This window comes from Neomonachus schauinslandi, chromosome 15 (assembly GCF_002201575.2).
Source record: "Neomonachus schauinslandi chromosome 15, ASM220157v2, whole genome shotgun sequence".
NCBI classification, from domain to species: Eukaryota; Metazoa; Chordata; class Mammalia; order Carnivora; family Phocidae; genus Neomonachus; species Neomonachus schauinslandi.
The window spans coordinates 52,307,608-52,326,940 of record NC_058417.1 but is presented as its reverse complement, the minus strand read 5'-3'; the positions used below and the strand labels follow the sequence as shown (position 1 = coordinate 52,326,940).

The window sequence follows — 19,333 nt, the reverse complement described above, 5'->3', positions numbered from 1 at the left end:
AAGCTGTTTCTGGCCAAAGAACTTTAATTATTCTTACTTTGGAGGTACCCCCTTGACAATATAATCAAAGTTATGGGCCGCTGACTTACAAAAATATCCACAACTGAAGGCAGTCCACGGGCCTTGTACTAATAACTTTAGAAGGGGCTAGGGAACCTCTTAGACATGTCTGCCTCTACATTACTCCACCACCCTTAATCCTACTGGAAAAATCCTGTACCCTCACGTGGTAACGTCTTACCGTGGGTGACTGACTACTTTCTTACTGGAGCTTCTCCAGAAGAATGCTAATTTTGTGGTTGTTTCTTTTGGATCTCCACGCCTCACGATCGCAGTTTCCGAGTCTGGCAGAACAAACTCGATTTTAACTGTCAGCCTGCGCGAGACACAATCAGAAAAGTAACTCGACAGCACACCCAGTGAATGGACGTGGCGCGGCACTGAACCAAGTACAAGTTAACTAGGTTATCGGCAGGACAGGTCCCCCTCGGCGCTCCGGAAAGCAAACAGTTAAGACCGCGCCCGCCTTTCGGGCGCAGAGCCCGTGGGACTCCTGCCAAACGCCTCCCCTCCCCCCACCCCACCGCGGACTCCCCAACCCCTACCCCCCCACAGCCGCGATACCTGGCCCGCCCTCCTCCCGGCTCCCTCGCTTTTTCCGGAAGCGGAGCAGCTGCTTCCCGCTGAGTGGGCGGGGACCGCCGGGCATCTTGAGGCTCCGAACTCTCCTCCCCTGCAGCCCCAGCCGGAGGCGCCGGAACCGCACAGACGCCGAAGGGGGCTCGTCCTGCCGCCCCGGGAAGCAACCCCCCCCCCGACTGGCCCGCCATCCCATTGACTCTCTCTCATCCGGGGAAGACTCCCCCATCGCCGACCCAGGGCGTGGGCCAGAGGACACAGCACGACCAGCCGCGACTAGCCCAGAGCAGCATCCTTACCTCGCTAGGCGCGGAAGTTCCGGAAGCCCCCGCGACAAGCCCCCCAGCGCAGCCCTCGAGCCTCTTCCCAACTCCCCGGCAGGCACCCGCTGCAGGCCGTCTGCGCCACTGCCTGATGCTTCTCAGCTGTGTTTTTAAAAAAACTGTTACCGCACAGAGGCCTAACTCAAATACTTGTATCGTATTATGATGACATAATTTAAGTTAATTTAAACCTGGCTTGACTTTTATGCCGTCCCCGCTCGGCTACGAACAGGCGAAAGCTCAGGCCGCCTCTCGTGAGGTCCTCTCTCCCAGAAGCTCTCAGTCCCTCCTCCCCACTCCGAGCCCGCCTCTTCCCGTGGGCGGGGTTACCGGTCGGCGCGGCCGGGGTCGCGCCAGTGCGCAGCCGCGAGAGGGCGGTACCACGGCGGCCGCGAGATGGGGGGGCGCGGAGCAGACGCCGGAAGTAGCGGTGGTACAGGTCCCACCGAGGGGTACTCACCGCCGGCAGCGTCCACCCGCGCCGCGGCTAAAGCCAAGGCCCGAGGGGGTGGGCGTGGCGGCCGCCGGAACGCAACACCCTCTGTTCCCTCTTCTCGCGGAGCGGCGCCGCGTCGCTCCCCTCCACCGGCTGCCATGAGCGAGCGCCTCCGCCCCAGGTGAGACCACAGGGACCCCTTCCTTCCCAGCCCCTCTCCGGGGGCTGGAGCCGAAGGGGCGCGCGAAGCGGGGGTCCGAGCAAGCGTGGGCCCTGCGGGTCTCCATCTGGGTGCTTTGCGGCCCGGGGGAGGAGGGAGAGGGATGCGCAAGTACCTGGTCCCTGAGGTGCTGGAGGAGTGACTCGCCGGCGTCCACGTCTTCCCCACCCCAACCCCGTCTTTTTTTCCCCTCCCTCGTCTTTCCCTACTTGGAGTGCAGACTGAACGGTCCGAGAAGAGAGACAGTGGCCCTAAAGCTTCCCTGTCCTAAATTTAGGGGGGTGGGGGATGGGAGGAATGTCTGATCTTTGAGAGGGAGCCCCTAGGACGTCTTTGAGGGGCAGGGACGGGGAGCTGCCGTCTCCCCAAGGTCAGAAAGAAGGATTGGATTTAACTGTGTAGCAGGGAAGGATGGGGATAGATGGAAGAATTTGTGCCCTCGGACGGTTGTGAACGTAGAAGGGCAGATGACTAAAGTGGCTTGTAGCATTAACAGGCAGGATTCTAAACTGTTTGGATGCGGAGCCGTTTGACTCCGAAGGCGGGAGGTAGGACTGTATCGCGATGCTCTACTTTTCCACTGAGCCTGGCCTCAGGACCCGGGTCTTCACCCAGGGGTACTGTGCTTGTTTGACGAGTGCAGAATAGAGTCCGGATCAAGCTGCAGTTTCTTTCTTCCTTTCTTTTTTCTTCGTTTCCTCCTGTAAGAAGTTGGGGGAGGAGAGAGTTAGGATTGGGTACCCCAAATGAAGAGGAGCAACTTTACTTCAAATTAGAAAAACCCCTCATCGTGGAATTTGAAGTGAAAACCTATAAATCACCAAGTCCAACACTGTCATTTTTCTGATGAGGAAACAGAGAGCTCAGCTGGTTTACTCGAGTCTTTCCAGGTTCACTGCACTTTCATTATTTCCCGATAGTCTCACTAAAGCTCAAGTGAATAAAATAGGTTTGCCTTGGTAGATTATGCTGGATTTTTTTCTTGTTATTCCATATTTTCATTGGCTCTGAATGTGATTGACAGTCTTCCCACAAAGATCTTGCTCTGGAGGATGGTCAATTCAGGGATTAAGATTCTGGAAAGCATCTTGAGGTTATTTGGTCAGATAGTGAAAATCTAGGGTCACCCATACTTTTGCATTGGATTATTGATTTGGGTATATAGTGAGTGGGGGCATAAAGCCTGCTTGTATAGAAAATAAGAGTGGACTAGATTTGAAATTAGGGGCCCAGTTACCGACTTGCTATTGGAATTAGGAACAAGATCCTTAGGCGTAGTAAACCAGATCCAACTGCCATTGTTTTCCTTTCCAAACCCAGTTTATACTTCTGATAGTCTCTTGTGATGTCTCATATTTGAAAAAGTCTAGATATTTTCTGCAGAAAGATTCCTTTTATCCATCACTGGATAAGCAAATGTGAATGAGTTTATACTGGTAGCAGATGCCTTTTATCTGGTACGCAAATAATCTCAACATGTTTATACTGGTAACTTCATTGCTATAAAGGAAACCCATGTGATTTGGACAGGGGCTTCTTACCTATTTTTCACCCCATGTTCGGTGGAGTATGATGGACCAGCTCTGCCAGCTCCCGCTGTCATATCTCCAAGTCAGCTCAGTTTTCTGGATCTCTTTCCTCAATTTTAAGAAGAGGGGTTGGTCTTGGGGCACCTGGGTGGCTCAGTTGTTAAGCGTCTGCCTTCGGCTCAGGTCATGATCCCAGGGTCCTGGGATTGAGCCCCATATCGGGCTCCCTGCTCCGCGGGAAGCCTGCTTCTCCCTCTCCCCACTCCCCCCGCTTGTGTTCCCTCTCTCGCTGTCTCTCTCTGTGTCAAATAAATAAAATCTTAAAAAAAAAAAAAAGATAAGGGGTTGGTCTGAGTTGGTGATTTTTCAGACTGTTTTAAAATATACTGAGGTGGCCATAGAGGGGTAGATGTATGCCAAGGAAACCCCTACTTTAACCAAAACAAGTCCTTTATTTCATATATATATTGAATGATTTTTTTTCCTGATAGAAAAAAAGGGCTCTGTTACTATAAAAAAAAAAGTTTGAAAAACACTAGTCTCCATACTCTTTAAGATTTCTTTTATGCTCAGTCTCTAGATGACAGGAAGATTGGAAAGAAATGAAATGATGAGCAGTGATGTAATCAGCCATCCTTAAAAGTAACAGATGCTAAACAACAAACTGTAACTAGATGCCTGGGGAGAACATAATCAATTATATGGTGGCTGCTAAAATTATAACCTGGTCTATGGCATTAATGGGGAAGGCTATAATCTGACTTTGTGGATACGGTTGAACATGAAGCTATAATCTTGGCAATTATTAACAATACTGTTGAAAGAAGAATGTTTCAAGGGTAGAATCTACGAAGAGCCTAGAAAAAGAACAGGAGGGCTCATTCTTATTCTGTACCATCCAAAGGAGAGGGCCCCCTACAGGAGCTGATTGGGGTACCTTGAGAAAGCAGCTGATTATGAGGCAAGGATATTTCATGGGACTTTCCCAGAGTTTACTTGAAATCTGCAAAACCAGCTCATCCTCTGTTCTCACAACCTTTTGGCCCGACAGCCTCCTTGATGTTCATTTTCTTGTCACTGCAGAGATAATGCCGTGGATTATAAACGAGGACATTGGAAAGTTTGGGTCAGGCTCATAAGTGGTTAGAGTGGCTCAGCAGCCCAGAGCACAGTCAGCTGCTGGCATATTGATAAGAGAAGAGTTTGGGGACCAGCATTTGGGGAGTTTCCCTGGGGTGGCAACTGGTCTTCTGTCGGACCTTGCCCTGTAACTGCAGCTCTTTTCCAAAAAAATTCTCTGATCATATCATGGTGAAAATAATAATTATTTGGTTCAAGTCTGTGGTAATAGCACATCCATTTAAGTGAGTATTAAACCTGCTTTTCGCCTAGTTTTTAACCTCTACATACTTCACAGTAATGTGCGGTTAAGATCTAATGTCCTGAGAGAAAGGTTAGGGAGCAGAAATGATGATCTTAGAAACAACTGAGTCTTAGAATGAGGTCAGTGGTATAGCCCTTTGCAGGTTGGTTAATGCTTGATCAGAACCACACACTCCCAATTTATCATTCCAAGCCTAAACTGGGTCTGTACTCATTAATAAAGTTGCATATATTCAGCCTACAGGAGTATTGCAGAATACAAGGAATTGAGCTCAGGGTGATAACTTAACTTTTCTCCAGTATCAAGACCTTAACTCAAAACTTTCGGATTATAGGCCTGCCCCACTATGCCACACTCCTCGCATAGAAAATATACGACTGTATGGAAGATACCGGGTGCTCAAATTCAATACTTTCCCCAAAGCTGTTTTTACCTCTAGCTATAGAAATCTGAATCTTTAAGAGTTTTCATTATAATAGATTATGCTGCTTTGTATAAATTGGCCTCTTGCCAATGCGGTCCAGTGGCATTTTCTGTAGCAATGGGAATGTCCTCTGTCTATGCTGTCCAGTACAGTTGCCACTAGCTACCTGTGTGGCCTTTGAACACTGAAAACGCTGGTGTGACTAAGGAACTGGATATTAAATGTAAATAACTGCATGTGGCTAGTGGCTACCATGTTGGATAGCACAGTTCCAGGCAGTTTGCCTTCAAATGATACCTCCTCTAATTTGTTTCTATTTTATGTCTTCTAAAGGGGGGCATAGAAGTCCTTCTGGGAACGCTTAATTCTTAATGTGTAGTTTTTCCTTAAACCTGAAAATTTTGAGCAGCTTGTGCTGCAAACTCAAAGTAACCATCTGGTGACGTAACATACAATACTAGGTGGTGTAGAGAGAATAATGGAGTTAATGTGTCTCAGAGCAGCCTTTCCGGGGACGGTCGGGAAGGGTGATCTAATGCTTTAGAGGGCATTGAGCTTTTGTTGCATGTGATAATTGGGGGGAAATCAGGGATGAAGGAAAACTGCAGATTAGAGACCACATGAACCTCTGATGATATCCCTGTGTAGCACCATTTTCATTAGGATTTTAGGGGTACGTGGGCAGAGGCAGCCACTCTTGTCTTACATGTTGTCCTGTGGAAGGGAGTAAGATGAGGTAACCTGGAATTGTGATTTCAGGAAATGCAGAGGGAAGATAACCTTAATTAGGTGGAATTTGGAAGCTTAGTCATTAGCATCACCCTGTACTTACTTATTCCCAGTAGGCATTTAAAGTTGCCAAGCTTCTTTTTAGAAATCAGTTGTACTAATTTAAGCTCGCCCCTACTGCTGCTATTTTATATTTTCACTCTTTTGCCCAGCGATGGTGTACTTCTAACTTTTTACCTATTGGGATAGCATATGATGAATTCTGTTTTCTCAGGCAAGAGGGCAAATTTGTTGTCATGATTTACAATTTTAAGTGTCTAAAAGATCAATTGTTGGATTTTTTTTTTTCTTCTTGTGATTTAATTTCAGGAAAAGGAGAAGGAATGGCAATGAAGAAGACCATCATCTTCCCCCCCAGACCAAAAGGAGTAGTAGAAACCCTGTCTTTCATGATTCCTGGGACACAGAGGTAGGAAGTGTGTTCAGAGTCTCTGCTGTTTTCATTGACTTGAGCTAAATAACCCAGTTTCTTCATGTAATTAAAATTATTTTTTGAATAAATAAAAGTGATCTTACTTGATTGCAGTGGTTTCAACTTCTTTTGAGTCATGGGCCCTTTGAGGAAGCTCTGTACCTTCTCCCCAGCGAAGTGGTGTATGTCTGCACATACTAATACACACACACAGTCCAGAATTTGTTAGAAGTTTCATGGACCTTTGAAAACTCATCTTTGAGCTGTCTAGTTGAATTTCGGAAACGAACTGTTTTCTAATAGTGTATGAGCCATTAATTATTCTTAAGCCAAGTATATTTTGTTGCTTTCATTCACATGTCTTTATGAGGAACTATATAAACATTCAGAATAGGTAATGCATGTGTACACAAAATCCTGTTTTTAAGCATTACTGCTTTCTTATCACGTTGTTCTAAAAGAGCTCCTGCGGGAGGCAGGGTGGAGGGGAGCAAGCGGGGAGAGGGGGAAAGAGCTCCTGAAGTTTTGGTTTCCTGAAAAGAGAGCTTCAGTGTGCATACAGGTGGCAGAGTTTCTGTGTGCACTCCAAAGGCTGCCTACAGAAGGAAAGGAGGCTAACCTTCAAATGACGTCTCTGTTACTGGACAATTGTGGCCCTTAACGAGTGGTCACCCTGATTGAGAAGCTCCTTGCTGGCAGAGATCTCTAAGCCTGAGCCTTGTAACTTAGAGCAGACCTCTGTGTGTCACAGAACTCTGCGTATCACAGTTTTTGCACAACCAAAATAATTCGTACTTTAATTAGTTCTCGATAATAGGATTTGACCTACATCCAGTCTTTACCGGAAATCCAAAGTTACTCCTCCCAAGGGGGGAAGAAATCAGTTAACTCTCACATAGGTCATACACATTCAGGGACAGTTAATAAGTGCAGATTAGCTTCTTCTGTGTGGATACTTGAGTTTCTGTAACTCCTATCCCCCTTTTAAAAATCTTCTCTTATGCTTTTTTCCTTTTTCTTATGTTTTAAAAAATGATTAACAAAAAAGCAGTTGAGCTTTTGTTTAATGTGACGATTGGAGGATGAAAGAAAAGCAGAGATTAGAGGCTTCCATGAGCATCCAGTGATAAAACTGTGACAGTCATTGAGTTTCCATTATTCTTTTGGATTATAAGTCTGTTAAAACGTGTGCAGTGATTACTTTCACCATATCAGTGTTTCCTTACTTGTGTCTCTGTGCAGATCCTGCTAAGTGATGTTTACATTAGTTCAGAGGCTCAGTCGGTCTAACTCTTTGTATTGATTACTTGCCTTATGTTTCCAGTTGTGATGCCTGAGAACAGGATTATAAATTGTCATTTTAAAAAAAATGCAACACTTCTCTCTTATTTTCAGTAAGACTCTTAGTAGTTTTGTTTTAATCACTTTACCCCCTCTCTAAAACCTGTGCATTGATACCACAGAAGCAAACGATGTATTGTTATTCAACTTCTTGGTTCATGTGTCTCGTTCTTCCTTGTTCAAAGAAACAGAGCGGCTAAACCACTCTGTAATCATTAGTCTGAAAGATGGACTAGCTTGCCTTTGTTACAATTAACAAGCAGCGCAGGCACTTTTTATTTGTTGTGGTATCTGGACTCACTGGTAGACCCCACGTGGATGGTTAGGACCATCCCCTTCAGCCTTGCTGACTGACCGGTTCCCGGTGCTCTGAATGTGTGGCCTCTTGTGCTGTGCTTCTCCAGGGGTGGAATTAACCAGTAATGAGGCCGAGTCAACCAAGGGAAGGCTAGAGAAGCAAAGAGCAGGGGAAAACCTTTAAAATGGAAAGTTAAGCCCTGAACAATTGAATCCTCACCACTGGAATAGATCATTGTGTTTATAGCACAAAAATATCAAGTCTAGGGGCACTTGGCTGCTTTTTGACAATTGTGTATAAAAAGGAAAATAATAAAATGATTCATTATTAGTGGATTATTATTTTTGTTAATTTACATAATCAAATGTTAATGAAAATGTTATTTTTTTAATTCTAAGGTAGGGCCAATGAGGTAAGTTTCCTTAAGCCTAGGTCAGTGAAGAGAAACTGTTTCTTGTGTCTTTCCTGAAATACTTAAGTAATTTTAGAATTCTTTTTCTTGTGACTTGAAGAGCTTTCATTTGGAAGGAGTTTGCTTTAATTCTGAGATAATTAAAGTTGTTTTTATAATTAATTTCCAAAAGTTACATTTTTCTTCTAAATGTAATAATATTGCCAAGTACTGGGAAATAAGATGTAAGGTGTTTGAATTATGTATGCCACGTGTAAATCACAATTACCTATAAAATGGAGATAGTATATACCTCTTTTCCTAGATACTATGAAGGTGAAGAATGTGAACTGACTTGCCCGATTAGTTACGTAAAGAGAAACTTTTAATCTACTTGTGCATTTTCTTCCTGTCATTTTTGTAGGCGGTATTATCTCTGCTTTTCAGATGGGAAAATTGGGGCACAGACAAGTAAAGTGGTTTGCCCAAAGATACCCAACTAATAAGAGGCAGAGTTGGTGAGCCCAGAGCTTGGCTGGTGAGCTCTTTGCTCCTGACCATGGTATGTGCCATTGCACGGAATACAGGACGGAAGTTCTGAGAGATTTTGCTAAATATATCCAGAGGCAGCTAGGTTCTAGACTTCTCTCAAATCATAGGAACAGAGAAGAATAATTTTCCTCCTCCTATCTTTTAGCTGGAAAATATTTTTCCAAGTAAATGTTATGATACAGTATTAGCTTGAAAGCAATTTTAGATCTCTAGCTAGATTTGTGAAGAAATTGGGGTCTAAAGGTTTTTTTCAAAACTCTAATTGGTGTTTGAAACAAAGACCTTTAATTTTAACTCCAGTGACTTAGATTCAATCAGTTGTGAGCCTTAGGATGCTATTTTAAAGTTGAGATATAATTTATTGGTATGGGAACAAATTTTTTTGTAACACCATGCTAGATGAATGTATAAGTCAGGCTCATTTTTCTCTTCATTGAGCAAAAAGTGAAATCATTTATCAATTTGTGTCTTCCTCTTGGGTCCTGTACGAAGGCAATGACATTCCCTGATCTTGGACAGTTATTTGGATGGGGAAAAACTAGGCAGATTTAACTTTATTTAAATTTGTTCTCTTAGGGGTGGTCTTATTGGTTTGAATTTATCTTAATTTGTAGTAGAGGAATGCTCTTTGCTTTCAGTTTTAATATCTTTATCTGCAAACTACCCTAGACGTTTCCACATAAATGTGGCTTCTGTTACAAAGGTGCACGCCTTGGAAAAGGTGCTGCTACCTGAGTAAATAGAAGTGGAACATTTTTTAAATGCGAAGATCTCAGTTTGTGGAGTTGTTTTTTAGAGATCTTTAACCTACCAAGACCATTTTCTTTTATTACTTTTAAAAGATTTTTTATTGTTATGTTAATCACCATACATTACATCATTAGTTTTAGATGTAGTGCTCCGTGATTCATTGCTTGTGCATAACACCCAGTGCTCCATGCAGAACGTGCCCTCTTTGATACCCATCACCAGGCTAACCCATCCTCCCACCCCCCTCCCCTCTAGAACCCTGTTTGTTTTTCAGAGTCCATCGTCTCTCATGGTTCGTCTTCCCCTCCGATATCCCCCCCTTCATTCTTCCCCTCCTGCTATCTTCTTCTTCTTCTTTTTTTTTTTCTTCACATATATTGCATTATTTGTTTCAGAGGTACAGATCTGAGATTCAACAGTCTTGCATAATTCACAGCGCTTACCAGAGCACATACCCTTCAAAGTGTCTATCACCCAGTCACCCCATCCTTCCCACCCCACCCCCCACTCCAGCAACCCTTAGTTTGTTTCCTGAGATTAAGGATTCCTCGTATCAGTGAGGTCATATGATACACGTCTTTCTCTGACTTATTTCGCTCAGCATAATACCCTCCAGTTCCATCCACGTCGTTGCAAATGGCAAGATCTCATTCCTTTTGATGGCTGCATAATACTCCATTGTATATATATATATATATATATATATATATACCACATCTTTTTTATCCATTCAACTGTCGATGGATATCTTGGCTCTTTCCACAGTTTGGCTATTGTGGACATTGCTGCTATAAACATTGGGGTGCACGTACCCCTTTGGATCCCTACATTTGTATCTTTGGGGTAAATACCCAGTAGTGCAATTGCTGGATCATATGGTAGCTCTATTTTCAACTTTTTGAGGAACCTCCATACTGTTTTCCAGAGTGGCTGCACCAGCTTGCATTCTCACCAACAGTGTAGGAGGGTTCCCCTTTCTCCGCATCCCCGCCAACATCTGTCGTTTCCTGACTTGTTAATTTTAGCCATTCTGACTGGTGCGAGGTGGTATCTCATTGAGGTTTTGATTTGGATTTCCCTGATGCTGAGCGATATTGAGCACTTTTTCATGTGTCTGTTGGCCATTTGGATGTCTTCTTTGGAAAAATGTCTGTTCATGTCTTTTGCCCATTTCTTGATTGGATTCTTTGTTCTTTGGGTGTTGAGTTTGATAAGTTCTTTATAGATTTTGGATACTAGCCCTTTATCTGATATGTCATTTGCAAAAATCTTCTTCCATTCTGTCGGTTGTCTTTTGGCTTTGTTGACTGTTTCTTTTGCTTTGCAAAAGCTTTTTATCTTGATGAAGTCCCAATAGTTCATTTTTGCCCTTGCTTCCCTTGCCTTTGGCGATGTGTCTAGGAAGAAGTTGCTGCGGCTGAGGTCAAAGAGGTTGCTGCCTGTGTTCTCCTTTAGGATTTTGATGGACTCCTGTCTCACATTTCGGTCTTTGAACCATTTGGAGTCTATTTTTGTGTGTCGTGTAAGGAAATGGTCCAGTTTCATTCTTCTGTATGTGACTGTCCAATTTTCCCAACACCATTTGTTGAAGAGACTGTCTTTTTTCCATTGGACATTCTTTCCTGCTTTGTCAAAGATTAGTTGACCATAGAGTTGAGGGTCCATTTCTGGTCTCTCTATTCTGTTCCATTGATCTATGTGCCTGTTTTTGTGCCAGTACCATACTGTCTTGATGATGACAACTTTGTAATACAGCTTCAAGTCCGGAATTGTGACGCTGCCAGCTTTGCTTTTCTTTTTCAACATTCCTGAGACCATTTTAATTTTTCAGATCACTATGAAGTAACAAAGAGTGAGAGAATGTGGAGAAAAAACAGGAGTGGCTTACCTCGAGCAGCCTCTGCCTGTTTTTTTTTTTTTCTGCTAGAAGGGGAAAGTTTTCATGTCATAACCCTAAAATTCCAAGGGTATTCTTAGTGTGATTGCAGAGACCTGACAAAAAAATAACCAGGGAACCCATGTATCATTACAATTAGGGTTCTCTAAATCCATGTATCTTAACTGCTAAGAATTAGTTGAATATCAGGTGATTTTTTTTTTTAATAGTGTGAATTTAGATGACAATGGGAATATTGAGTATAATCTTTTAAAAAGTCTACTAAGGCTCTTAGTTTTTTGCCCATTCTCTCTTTTTTTTTTTAAGATTTTATTTATTTATTTGACAGAGAGAGTGAGCAGGGGGGAGGGGCAGAGGCAGAGGGAGAAGCAGGCCCCCTGCTGAGTAGGGAGCCTGCTGTGGGGCTTGATCCCAGGATCCTGAGATCATGACCTGAGCCAAAGGCAGACGCTTAGCCAACTGAGCCACCCAGGCACTCCCAGTTTTTGCCCATTCTCATCTTCAGTCTGTTGTAGGGTAGTAGGTGTATCCTAAGAGACAGAACTGTTTTTGGTGAAACTATTAGGGTATGTGTTGTGTTTAAAAACCCTGTAGCAAATGAACAATGAAATTACCTTCTAAAATGGTCCATTCAAAGTGGAGGAACAGGCCTTTCCAAAATTAGTCTGATTTTTAGCATATGTTTTAAGAAACTGTGCTCATGGTGTAAGTCCTTGAAGTGTTAGTAATACATCGCTTCAGCCCACAGCATAAAAAGCTGCACCAGGTGGTTTCTTATTGACACTGAATGTCAAGTTTGTTAAGAAATGAGTGTATGTACACACGTTTTTCTACAGGTCAGGATTATTTTTTGGCCTGTTGGTTTTAAACAAAATGAAGTGATTGATCATAGAACATTTTAGTTCAGAAGGAATTTAAACCATTGTGCAGTCCTACTTCATCTTGTAAGGGAAACTGAAACATAGGTTGTTTACTCAGGGACGCAAAAGAGTGACCACCTGCATTGTCTTTCCTTGCATAGTTAGAAGAGATTTTCATTAGCCCACTGAATTCGTTCGGAATCTTACGGCCTCGCTGATAACTAGCAGACTTGGAGCTCTCTCAAATTGTAGGGCACTTTGGAAGCAGAGTTTTCCGTTAGATGCTCTGACAGACTTGGCTAGGGTCATCTCTTGCACTTACTCCAGACTCTGCCGCGGACGTAGACGGCACTTCATCGTGACCCCAGGAAGGGCATGTGCGGTCGGGGAGCCGGAATTCTTGGGTCTTTTGAGGCTCGCATAAACGTAAAAGCACCAGTGAATGGGGGGCTGGAGGCGATGGGAAGCTGGGGTTTGAGAGAAAATGAGATACACTGCCAGTCTGCTTTTCTAATTAAGAAGAGAAAGCATCCAACTCTGGGTAATAGACACATATACTCTGGCTCTCCTTTTATGAAGCAGAGAGACTCTGTAATTAATCTTCCTACCTGGAGGGCTTTGTAAAGATTATTAGCAGGAATTGTCTTTAGAGTTGTTTTGTTTTGACCGTGGATATACACGGGCCCTCTCTTAAACTGACTTTACCCCCTGGGAAAATGGAACTGGGTATAGGCCGAGCCGAGGGGCCCAGAGTTCTTGACCTCTGCTGTGTAATTTGAGCCCTGTGGACTGAGAACATGAGCTCCTTAACGTCCCTGTCCTCTGCGTCAGGATTTATATATACATGTGCTCTTCCTTTCTGCTGGGGGAAGTGTCCCTCCGCTTTTCTTTGTCTACTCTCCTTCCTTGTCGAGGCCCCTGAAAGCCTCCCAAGTATGCCTCCCTTCTCTTACAGTCTCCCCAGCGTTGTGTCCCTTGGACACGAGCCCACGGAGGTGCCTGTCCCTTCCTCGAGGGTCTCTGCCGCCGCCCAGCCCATCTGCAGGCTTTCTCCCCCTTTCCCAGCAGCTGGCCCGTCCCTTCAGCCCGGCTGGCTGGTGTCCCACCTGCCTTCCCTCCTTCCCTCTCTGGATCCCGGTTTCCTTCCCAACGCCCCTGAACCTTTGCTCAAGGCTCACCAGTGCTGTCTCCGTTTAGCAGATGCGCACTGAGCACCCAGTACTTGCCAGCTCAGTTGTCTCCTTCATTTCCCTTTCTTCTGTCTCCCCTTGGGCTGTGACACATACCCTTGGATTCACATTGCTGTGGTCCTCCCGTGGGCCTGCTTTCCTGCCTGATGCGTAGAACCCTCACTCCTGTGTGATCTGAGCAGGGCTTAGGTGCAGACTTCAGAGCACTTGATCATTGAGCCATAACCTCTCCTGGATATTTTGTTGGACCGACTGTGCCTCGAGTAGCCCACTGCACCACACTATTAGCTTTACCTCCCCAAACACTCCTTCTTCTGATTTTGCTCCTACCGCGCTCCCAGTTTGTCACATCCCGCTTACTAAAACTCTTCCTCAATCTTCTAGGCCCGGTTCAAATACTTTTCATTTCACGGCGGCTCTCCTAGTTCTCTCAGCCCCTGTTGCTAGATTCCCGTCCCCACAGTAGCAGTGGTGGGATGATCGGTCTCCATGGCTGGGTTGCCACCATATTCTTGGTTAAGCCCAACACATTCTTGTTGACTGATTAAGTCGCCCTAGTGAAGATGCCATCTTGTACACAGCGGGCAGATGAACATTTGTGTGGACAGTGGTTGGCCATCAGAACAGTCTGTGCATACTCAAGCCACGTTTTCCAGAGCCACGTGGGGCCCTGGCAGGTGCACTTTTTAAAAAGAGCCCACAGGTGATTCCTGAATAGACCGAATCGTGATAGTTCTCTTCTCTGTCCTTCCTCGGCATCCGCACTTACAGAAACACACTAGTACATTTCATGAGTGCTTAAGCTAACCTAGAGTTCTTGCTTTGCATGCACATCTTCTCCACGGGGACATGAGTTGCCTTGGTGTATTTAGAGAGATCCCTGTTGGTTGGAATTGGCATAAATTTAACTTTATTGTGCTTGTACACATGGATATGCAAGGGGTTTTTATTTCACAGAGTGTGGCCTTAGTCTCTTTTGATTTGTAATATAAATCTGTCTTGAAAATACCTGGGTCAGATGTCAGCATGAAGCCTAAACTGAAAATCCAGAGGAAAGAGAAGGAGCTTTGTAACTGCCCACTGGGACACAATGTCTCCTGAGTGGTCTCTCTGAGGTGCAGGGGATAGGGATGGGGTTCCTGTTTGAGGACTCTTTCGTAGTCCCAAAGTCTGATAAAAGTATTCTTAAGAACAGTGCTAGTAACAAGGTAAACACTTCTGTCCTAGTTTGGCAGTTGTAATTTTTAAAACCGTGTACTATAAAGGAGTGCCCCCTCCCAAGCAATTTGATACTAAAAAGCTCCACTAAGTGGGGAAAATACAGTTTCTCTTTTCATCTTGTTTTTTGGTTTTATAACAAAATGATTGACTTCTGTGCAGATCATAAAACATTGACGGAGACTTACTTTTTAGGGTTAGGAGGAAATAATGGTCTTTCCCTTGTCCCATAAAGTAGACCTCACTGGCAATATTCAGACCAACAACACTAACTTCCCAACTTTTTGACCCTGTCCCATAGGAATGTTTTATTTTGTGACCCAGCACACACCAAATATATTCATGAGCAATAAAACAAGTTTCACAGAACGGTTACCCTTTTCATGTTCTGCTCTGTTTTCTTTTTCTATGCTGGCTGCTAATGGGTTTCCCCTCAGTTTCAAAACCCCTGGTTCATCCCTAGAGAGTGAGATACTGCTGAAAGCCTCCCTGGTAGTGAGAAGACTGGTTACAAGTGGCAGAAAATAGGAACCACAGCATCTTTGACAGAGATGTTTGCTTTTACACTTTGATGGCAGCAATACTACATAGGTAATGTTTTGTAAATATTAAAATAACACCTAAGGGGCATTTACCCTGATTCCCAGGTTCTAGATAGGCTCTCGTTCATTAGTTTAAAAGTAGCATCGGCCCGCTCAATGCAAGTCCATGTAACTGAAGCAGTTTTAGAGGTTCTTAAAGGAGACAAGCAAGTCTTCTGCACATCGTACTGACAAGATCAGTATAGTTTTTAAGTCTCCGTCTTGAAGTTAGAAGTACCTGAAGGTCTGTTTTGTAGCGACATTCTTTAGTTCCCTTACTTGTGATCAATTTTCTTTCCACAGAAATCTATATATACAAAAATATTATAAAAAAATGGAAGGTCCAAATTCTAAATATTCTGGCATATACATATATATGTTCTTCCAGACTGTTTTTGGTGTACACATATGTCTATACTAAAGAAGAACATTCAGCTTTGCGCAGTGGCAGTATTATAGCCAATGAGGTTTATCCGAGGCGCGATTACTGCTAATTGAAAACATTTAAAAAACCAGTTGGCATACTGTACATATGGTTTTGCAACCTGTAAAAAAACGTTGACGCCTTCTTTCTTGGTATATATATACATCTCTATCATTAGTGTTAATAGCTGAGTAGAATTTCATTGTTAAAATTATAATTCACGGAGTATATTTTATATGCACGTGTTATAACCAGTTTCCCTATTGCTAGACATGTAGGTGGTTCTCACTTTTTCACTATTATAAACAAGGCCACACTGAACATTTGTGTACCTGTCTTTATAAAATTGGTATAAACCATGTTTTTACATGAAGTTTCTAAAATGGACTAGAAATCACAGGTATGTCTTTTCACGGTATTGTACAAAAATCTTTTCTAACCTGTTTATTTTAAAGAACTTTTACCTTTTGTCAGAATAGTGTCATCTTTGCTATTATAGTGTGAAATAAATAAAATTTGAGATGGAAACTTGACTTACTAGAAACTGATTCTAGTTCTTGCCTTAATTTTCAGACAGTACCTGTAACGAAAAACAGTAAAGAAAACAGACTAAGAGGAAACAAAGTGTTCTGCGCGGTGGGTTTCTTATCTAGTGTAGTAGCTGACTCGTTAACTACTCACAACCTTACTAGGTGCAGGAGCGCCGCACATCTGGGCTGTTCCCCTCTAGGTTAGGAGAAGCTTTTATGGAAAACAATTTTTGGTTTTGAATTGTATTTGATTTCTTAAGTCTTGAAGTACATTTTTTAAAAAAAGATTTTTATTTATTTGAGAGAGAGCACCAGCGGGGGGAGGGAGAGGCCAAGGGAGAGGGAGAAGCAGGCTCCCTGCTGAGCAGGGAGCCCCACGTGGGGCTCGATCCCAGGACCCTGAGATCATGACCTGAGCCAAAGGCAGACGCTTCACCGACTGAGCTACCCAGGCGCCCCGGTCTTTAAATTTAATTGCTGCTGCTGCTAACCCTGCCGTCTGACTCCATTCAGCCCATTATAATGCTTTTCATGTTTGTGTTTTTTTTGTAGAAAGACAGGTTGTCTTTTACTATTTGTGGGCGTTGGGCTATGTAACCTGTTAAGTAGCTCCAGATGACCTATGGACCATGATGATCCTTCCTTTAAGTCTTATTAAGAATGGATTATTGGGGCGCCTGGGTAGCTGAGTCATTAAGCGTCTGCCTTCGGCTCAGGTCATGATCCCAGGGTCCTGGGATCGAGCCCCGCGTCGGGCTCCCTGCTCCGCGGGGAGCCTGCTTCTCCCTCTCCCACTCCCCCTGCTTGTGTTCCCTCTCTCGCTGTGTCTCTCTCTGTCAAATAAATTAATAAAATCTTTAAAAAAAGAAAAAATGGATTAACTTTCATGGACATTGCTTTCTTTGCTGTTTCAGATGTTTCTGTACATATTGTTAGGGGCAACTTTTACTCAAAAATGAATAAACTAGTATTTTAAAAAATCATTTTTAAAGTATCTATCTGGAAACATTATTTATATGTTTATTTTTATAGTAAAATACATAATAACCACATTGCAAGAATATTATAGTAAAAGGTAGGGAAAAAAAAGCAACTTAATCCCTCCATTTTTATTTATTTATTTATTTAAAGATTTTATTTATTTATTTGACAGAGACACAGCGAGAGCAGGAACACAAGCAGTGGGAGTGGGAGAGGGAGAAGCAGGCCTCCCCTCGAGGAGGGAGCCCGATGTGGGACTCGATCCCAGGACCCTGGGATCATGACCTGAGCCGAAGGCTGACGCTTAACAACTGAGCCACCCAGGCGCCCTAATCCCTCCATTTTTAACATAACTACTATGGCCAGATTTTTTTCCAGTCTTTTTTCTTACGTGTAGATCTTACATAGTTGTGTACAGACTTTGAAACAAATGTCTTTGTGTAAGGGAGCATGAATTAGATCAGAGGGCGAAGTTAAGAAAAGTATACACCAGATTGTTAATTACTAGAATTCTAACTTTCTCATGCATCGATTCTTTCCAGTACGGTATTGGGTTGAGTTGTGAATGGAGGAAGGGTACTGCTCATTTATTTGAAGTGCAGTACTTAAACTGTAACATACCGTAATTCTGAAATGGATTCTTACCATTGCCTTCCCTTTTGAGAACCCTAGTTCTTAGGGATCTCTGAGTAGCTTCTTCAAGACAACTAAGACACCAAATCATATTTGTTACATTAAAAAAAAATTAGGCACACTTGTGCACACATAGATCAAACTGCAAAATTGCTAATGTAACTGGATAAGAAGTATGTTGTACTCTTGCAAGATACGTGTTCTGCATTCAGAGAATACGATTTTGTGTCCATGAGGTGAGAACCACGAAATTGCCACAGATTTTTTAAAACTTGTGGCCAGAAGCCATTTTATGTGTTAATGACACTTACACCCTGTACCCGTGATTGATACTTTCCCTTGGAGGCTGAGAACTTCCTCCTGTGATTATTTGGAAATTACTGGAATGAACGATGAAAGCAGGTAGAGAAGATGTGTAAAGGAATTAGGATGTAGTTGAAGGGCGTAGCGGTCGGAAGGCCTGAACCTACACCCTGCCGCTCCTTGGGGAGGTGTTGGGGATCAGAATCCCGCTCAACCTCCCGTGGCAGTCATGAGCATAGAATGAAATGTCTCAGGTGAACATACTTTGTAAAGTTGCAAAGCCCACTCACTGGACGTTCTGATGCCGGTCCTCCTCAAGCCAAATGGGGAGAACGCTCTTACGTGGGGTCTTGTAAATGAAACCACAGTGAAGTTCTTAAGAAAGCAAACTGCCTAATCGCGACCCTGTTTCTTTTCCCTTCCAGTCTTCAAGCAGCGACAGTGGTGGGAGCAGCGGCGGCAGCAGCATCAACAGCCCGGACCGGGCAAGCGGGCCAGAGAGCAGCTTGAACCACGTGGCGGCCGGCTCCGGCCCTAACACCCCTCAGCCTGTTCCCGAGCAGTCTGCACTGTGCCAGGGCCCTTACTTCCACATCAACCAGACCCTGAAGGAGGCCCACTTCCATAGCCTACAGCACCGAGGACGGCCTCCGACATGATGTGCCGCCAGTTTCTTGCCTTCTGTGAAGGGACAGCGCTGTGCAGATTTGATATTTCAACTTATGATGTTTTAAAAAATTGCACAAAAATATGCCTGTTGGCTTTTCAGTCTATATTTGAAATAACAGGTTGACAGGCAGTTGTTTACTTGTGGTTTTGCTGCACTATTGCAATTTCAAAGGGGCTTTGAAGCAATTTTTTATAGGATTCTTTTGAGGGTGGGTATCAAATCCATGTCGAGGTAATGGTATGAGGAAATCTCATCTGCGTGTTGAATCCATAGTTTGTCCAGTTCCGAATGATTTCCAGATCTGTCAATTAGAAATTCTACTTTATGTAAAAAGGCCTTTTAAAAATGCGGGATCTTCAATTTTTTAAATTCAATAAACTAGTAAAGAGTATCTAGTTTCCATGAAAAAACCTAAGTTGTTTTCCAAAATATAGAAAGCTTGATTCAGTCTTGCACTGAAATTAATTGCCATACTACCTCTTAGTATGTAGATGTCCTGTTGAAAGTACTCTCTCCTCTGTAACAGGAGAACAATCAGATCCAAGTTAGACTGTGTCA

General features: G+C 43.5%; 2 protein-coding genes and 1 pseudogene across 3 annotated transcripts in view; 2 read left to right on the top strand and 1 right to left on the bottom strand.

Moving 5' to 3' along the window:
* C15H17orf80 (chromosome 15 C17orf80 homolog) overlaps positions 1-318 on the bottom strand; it is a 10,164-nt gene extending 9,846 nt beyond the window's left edge. The window contains exon 1 of the mRNA XM_021678534.1: positions 242-318. The gene's annotated coding sequence lies outside the window, so the exon portion shown is untranslated. The remainder of the gene's footprint in view (positions 1-241) is intronic.
* A 915-nt stretch (positions 319-1,233) lies between these two features.
* On the top strand, positions 1,234-19,205 carry FAM104A (family with sequence similarity 104 member A). 2 transcript variants are annotated; one of them, XM_044921782.1, is made up of 4 exons: positions 1,234-1,579; positions 6,054-6,153; positions 16,232-16,294; positions 18,531-19,205. In XM_044921782.1, the coding sequence occupies exons 1-4, from the start codon at positions 1,359-1,361 to the stop codon at positions 18,762-18,764; spliced, it is 618 nt and encodes a 205-aa protein (XP_044777717.1). In that variant the 5' UTR covers positions 1,234-1,358; the 3' UTR covers positions 18,765-19,205. The 2 variants fall into 2 exon arrangements, with proteins under 2 accessions (XP_044777717.1, XP_021534208.1); XM_021678533.1 differs by lacking the exon at positions 16,232-16,294.
* Positions 15,668-15,800, top strand: LOC123326820 (annotated as a pseudogene).
* Positions 19,206-19,333: the final 128 nt, after the last annotated feature.

What these genes read in the sequence shown, in the direction of transcription:
- FAM104A (XM_044921782.1), top strand. Translation starts at nt 1,359, where the DNA reads ATGGGGGGGCGCGGAGCAGACGCCGGAAGTAGCGGTGGTACAGGTCCC. An exon ending in AGCGAGCGCCTCCGCCCCAG is followed by an intron (nt 1,580 to 6,053) that starts GTGAGACCACAG and finishes ATTTAATTTCAG; the next exon opens with GAAAAGGAGAAGGAATGGCA. An exon ending in ATGATTCCTGGGACACAGAG is followed by an intron (nt 6,154 to 16,231) that starts GTAGGAAGTGTG and finishes CTTAATTTTCAG; the next exon opens with ACAGTACCTGTAACGAAAAA.